Source organism: Mus caroli, chromosome 17, assembly GCF_900094665.2.
Source record: "Mus caroli chromosome 17, CAROLI_EIJ_v1.1, whole genome shotgun sequence".
NCBI lineage: Eukaryota > Metazoa > Chordata > Mammalia > Rodentia > Muridae > Mus > Mus caroli.
Window position 1 is genome coordinate 84272564 of NC_034586.1, and position 5667 is coordinate 84278230.

General features: G+C 42.7%; 1 protein-coding gene across 2 annotated transcripts in view; it reads left to right on the forward strand.

Annotated features, from left to right (window-relative positions):
• The window catches only part of Gtf2a1l (general transcription factor IIA subunit 1 like), a 45567-nt gene that overhangs the window by 20493 nt on the left and 19407 nt on the right, over positions 1 to 5667 (forward strand). For both annotated transcript variants that reach the window (XM_021149157.1, XM_021149156.1), the window contains exons 5-6: positions 919 to 1003; positions 3453 to 4018. In XM_021149157.1, coding sequence (XP_021004816.1) covers positions 919 to 1003; positions 3453 to 4018 — 651 coding nt within the window. The remainder of the gene's footprint in view (positions 1 to 918; positions 1004 to 3452; positions 4019 to 5667) is intronic.

Below are 5667 nucleotides of genomic sequence, written 5' to 3' on the forward strand. Positions count from 1 at the left end.
AAGCAAACTGTGAAAGAGCCTGCTCTTTAAAGCTAACTATTGTAATTCTTTGAAATGTATTCAGTTATTTCTTGAATGCTGTATGACCTTTCAGGGTACACAGTGGAGTTGCTTTCCATGCCGTTTCTGCTATCTCGTTCTCTCCCCCTCCTCCACCTCTTCCTCCTTCCTTTCCATGGTCTGCCTCCTTAACTAATAATGTCGAGCTCTCTCTGCAAGTCAATGAAGCGCTGCCATGTGGATTGCCACAGTTTAATTAAGCAATAGTTTGTTGATGGGACATTTAAATTATTTCTATTTTCCCTTGTAGAATTATTACTGGTTATATTTGCACATGTCTCTTGTTTGTGAGACACTCAGGTCAATTCCTAGAGGTTGAATTTTTGAGATAGTGGTCATGCATATTTTAAATTATGGCATTTGCAAAGTTGTCCTCCTAAAGAATTGTCCCAGTTGACATGCACTCTTACACAGATTGTTCGAGAAAAGCAATTTCTACCACAGCCTCCACAACATGGCATGCGACTTATGTCAGAGTAGAGTCTAGCACTTGTTTCAAGGGGAGAGAGTTGATTTTGAGCCAAAATGTGGATGGCCATAGGCTAAGAACATGGGCACAGTCTGCCATGAGTGTTGTGTTTACTACAGAAATGTTTATGTGACCTTTGATAGTCACAGAACAAAAGACACAATCAATGTATTTATCAGTGAATACACGGCAAGGACATCAGGCAGGCAGGTTACAGAAAAACAAAGTGACCTCTCTGTTGTAGATTTTGGGTGCTGTTTGAAGACATTCTTAGCTTCTGGGTTGGAGGAAGCTGTGGTCAGATCATGGCTTTAACTCCCTGTGACAATGCAGTGAAAGATATAATTCTGGTCCTTTGTAACTTTGTAATGTCCACTTCTTGTGTCTAGAACACTGCCAACTGTGGTGCAAACTTTGGCTTTGCTGGCTATCCGATCCACGTCCCAGCAGGCATGGCCTTCCAGACGGCATCTGGTGAGAGCTTTTCTAGGGGTCTTTCTTTTCTTTGGTTTTAGCATGGACATTAAGTTATGTGATTTTTTTTAAAATTACTTGCTTTTTGAGAATTTCATATATATATATATATATATATATATATTTAATGTATATTGGTTGTTTCAACCCCTTACCAACATGATTTGTAATAAATGTTACACTACAGGCGATAGGAGCCTTTAATAAAACTTTTTCGTTTTGTTTTGTTTTGTTTTTTTTCGAGACAGGGTTTCTCTGTGTAGCCCTGGCTGTCCTGGAACTCACTTTGTAGACCAGGCTGGCCTCAAACTCAGAAATCCGCCTGCCTCTGCCTCCCGAGAGCTGGGATTAAAGGCATGTGCCACCACCACCCGGCTTAATAAAACTTTTAAAGTAAAAGTAAGCAGCAGCTGCCCTTGTTAGTAAAGAGGTGCAGCGTAGATGACCCTGAGCTGCTCCTGGCCTAGGCCCCTTATCAGTTCTCTTCCCTACTCACTGGAGACCTGGTATATATTGTTTGCACTTCAAATTAGCTAGCTTAATTATGTTGTTTTTAATTTAAAAACTTAAATTAGGGGCCGGAGAGATAGCCCAGTGGTAAGAGCACTCGTTCTTCCAAAGGACCTGGGTCTAATTCCCAGCATCTACCTGATATCTCATAGCCATCCATAATTCCAGGGGAACTGATGACCGTTCCTGACTTCCACGAGTACTGCATGTATATGGTGCAGTACATACATACATGCAGGCAAACATTCATACACATAAAATCAATCTTAAAAATTAACAAAACATTAAAATTGTTCATGTACTCATATGTCTATTAGATGGGTATATGCAAATGGGTATATGTTGCGGCCCAACCAGCAGTCCGCAACTTGAATGGTTCAACTGAGGATGGCAGCTTGAGCTGAAAAGAGAGGAAACTAGACGGGGCGAAAAAAGAAACGGAGCCAAGTCTCTGATCAAAGCTCTCCTTTACTAGTTCCGACATTCAGTTATAAAGGAAGGGGGAGGGAACCCGATTTCCCGCCAAATAACTCGGGGTCCAGTAGCAGGGTGAACACGTGTGTGGCTCCAAGCAGCAAAGTGACAGGGTCCAGCAGTGGGCGTGGCAGAACGAATGAGCAGGAAACTCCACCCCTGAGCCAGCAGGTTCCAGGCTGGGGGTGGGGAGGCTACAGGTATATGCTCCAGTTTATGGAGGTCAGGGGACAATTTGTGTCTGTTGGTTCTTTCCCTCTACTGTGTGAGTCCTGGGGACAGCTTGCTGACCCTTCCCTCAACTTTAGCAATATAAAATGAAAGAGTGATTAAGGCTGACCAACCCCTCCCTCCTTTCTTACTCTAGAGTTCATGGCTTAGTGGAAAGGATATGGCTTGTGGGAACCTTCTCTTGGTTTGAAAAATATGCCGGATCTATTTGGGTTGTTGGGAAGTTGAAATATCTAATTCAATGTTAAAAACAGGTTCCTTTTGAGTTGTTTTAAAGGAAAAGGAAAGGAGACTTTTATTTTTGGATAGCTTTGTGTGATGCAAATCCAAAGTACATGGAATACATGTTCCATGACTGCTTGTTAAACCTCTGTTGTGTGCTAGTAACACAGTGTTATACACAATGTTAACACAGTGTTATACACAATGTTAACACAGTGTTATACACAATGTTAACACAGTGTTATACACAATGTTAACACAATGTCACGTTTCAAGCAGCGAAAGCTCATGGAGCTCACGGAGGCAGGCTTGGGGTGGCCTGTGTGACCAAACCACATCAGTTAAAAAGAGGGAGAAAGGCTAGAGTTAAAGAGAAAACAAATACATTTTAAAAAAGTAATGGATATTTATTGCAGAAAATACAAATTCCTAGGGACAACCACTATTAACTTATAGTTATATATTGTAGTTTAGGTTTTGTTTGTTTGTTTTGTTTCTTTTTCTTTTTTCTTTTCTTTTCTTTTCTCTTTTCTTTTTTTTTTCCCCCCTTTCTTTCTTTTTATGAGGCAATGTGAATTCTCTTATACTGGGTTAGGGAGATGGCTGGGGTAAGAGTGATTGCACAGGACCTGAGGACTTATGTTCAAATCCCCATCATTCAGAAGAAAGCTAGTGCTGTGTGAGCAAAGACAGGAGGCTCACTGGGACTTTCTGGCTCTCAGCCTAGCTCCTGCCTCAAGGAAATAAAGCAGAGCACAAAAGCACTATACACGGATGTCCTTCTCTGGTATCTGTGAGCACACCTGTGGACATCACACACACTTAAACACATACCACACACAGACATACAGACATATACCATACACCACATATACACCACACATACATGCACACACATACACATACACATACTCACACCACACACACACACACACACACACACACACACACACACACACACACACACATTGAAAGAGAATTGTACTTACTGTTTCATTTTCTCCTTTTTAAGGTCACCTTTACAAAGTCAATGTACCAGTCATGGTGACACAGACTTCTGGGAGAACAGAAATTCTTCAGCATCCATTTCAGCAAGTCCTTCAGCAGCTTGGGCAGCCTTTAGTAATACAGACCACGGTTCCAACATTGCACCCATGTTCTCTTCAAGCAGCACCTGAGAAATCCCTCAGAATGGAAGCTGTGCTGCAGCCACCTCCCATTCTGCATCCTCCTCCAGTGGACAGGAAACATGTAGAAAATGCTGCCAGCGACAGGTGCCTTCTCCCTGGAAATGAGCTGAGGCCGCAGGAAAGCTCTCCATACCTCAGCGTTCCCGGTATGGGCTTTCCTCCTCAGGCCGCTCTGACAGAGTCTAGCCTGGAGCCAGTGCTTGGTGTCTCAGCGAGCCTGACTCAGAATCTGCACAGCGGCCCTTTTTCACAGGGCCCCCCAGGCACTCTCCACCACCACTTGCTAGAGTCACAGCTTCACAGCCTTAAAGACAGGATATATGGATGCGACTCCACAAAGCAATTGAGAAAAACAGAGGAGCCCAGCAGCCTCCATGTGTCAGAGAAGGTAGGGCTTCGCATTCATAGGTGGAGGCCTGTGATCAGAGGTCATATGTTTTTCTTTTGCGGTGTAAGATTAATCAGAATTATATATGTTTTGTTTTTCCTGTAGAAAATTGTTTCTTTTTTGTGGTGTCGTGGCTAGTTCCAAATGTCAGTTTGAGTTAGGGCAAGAAGTGGGAGGTGAGTGTAATAAAAATACAGTTATGACATTCTTAAAGAATTAATAAAAACATATATAAAATTTAAAGTCAATTTTCTATCACCTCTGCAAACATAAACTCTTACAGCTAATTCCACTTGTCCAGTTTAGTCTGATATAAAAAGCAAAAGCATCAGGCTCGGCTCATAGATCAGTCACTCCCTAGCACAGCTTGGAGTCTGCAGCAGGGCACAGTTTCAGACCACCTGAGCATTTTATCTTCAGAATATTTAAATCGTCTTCTTTCATGCCTTCTTTCCCTTCCCTTTCCCCCCTTTCCTTTGTTTCCTTTTTTTCCCCACCTCTCCTTCCTTTCTCCCTCCCCTCCCCTTTCTCTTTCTCTCTTCTCTCTTTGTCTTTTATGTTGCTTGGATCACCCCCAGGCCCGGTAGATGCTAGGCAGGCTCTGAGCAGTGTTCCTGTCTTCTAATACTTCCAAGCTTGGAGGAGGATGGGTACAGTGATGGACTGCATCCAGAGTGTGTTGTAAACTCTGACCAATGGCCTTGAGAAGCAAGGCGTTCTGTTTGTGACTATTTCAGATGTTCGTGACACTTGTTCCAGGCATTGAGTTTTGGTGTAAAGAATTAGGATTAAAATGTGGGTTTTCGGTGTTTTTCTCACACTATACATACAACTTAGAAGCTAAATACAGGCAAAACTAAGAAATTATGTGACATTTGGTTTTGAGGTAGAAGTAACTGAGCTATGTTTTCTTCCTCTGGTAATCTGGAGACATTTTCCCTCTGGGTTTTATATAACCTGTGTGTGTTTAAGGTTCAGAGGTCAAGGATGAAGGCATTTCTATTATTTGTCATGTATTTTATCTATTTGTCCTGATAGGAGAAAGTAGTTTAGTTATGGATGTTAATCAAGGATAGTTTAGGGGTCAATTTGAAGCTTAGTAGGTTAAAATTCCAGCTTGACTACTTATGAGCAAGCAAAGGATGGAACTCGGGTGTGGCTTGTAACCTGGGTAGAGTCTACACTTGGAACTTTGAGAACGACCAGAGAAGGCAGGGAGACAGGACACAGCTTTGGGACCAGCAGCAAGCCTTAGGTTGGTATGCTTTGTGGTTGTATTGTAGTGTGTAGAGTTGTGGCAGTGGTGGGATCAGTCAGCAGAACTGGAAATCTCAGCAGCACATCCTGCCTGGGGCCTGGCGAGGGCACAGTTCATTATCTGTTGCTCCCTCGCCTGCCTCCTGGCTTCCAGAGGCCTGTCCTTCAGGTCACCATCTGCCCATGACCTTTTTTTTTTTTTAATTTTTTTTTAATTTTTAATATTTTTTATTACGTATTTTCCTCAATTACATTTCCAATGCTATCCCAAAAGTCCCCCATATGACCCCCCCCCCAATTCCCTACCCACCCATTCCCATTCTTTTGGCCCTGGCATTCCCCTGTATTGGGGCATATAAAGTTTGCAAGTCCAATGGGCCTCTCTTTCCAGT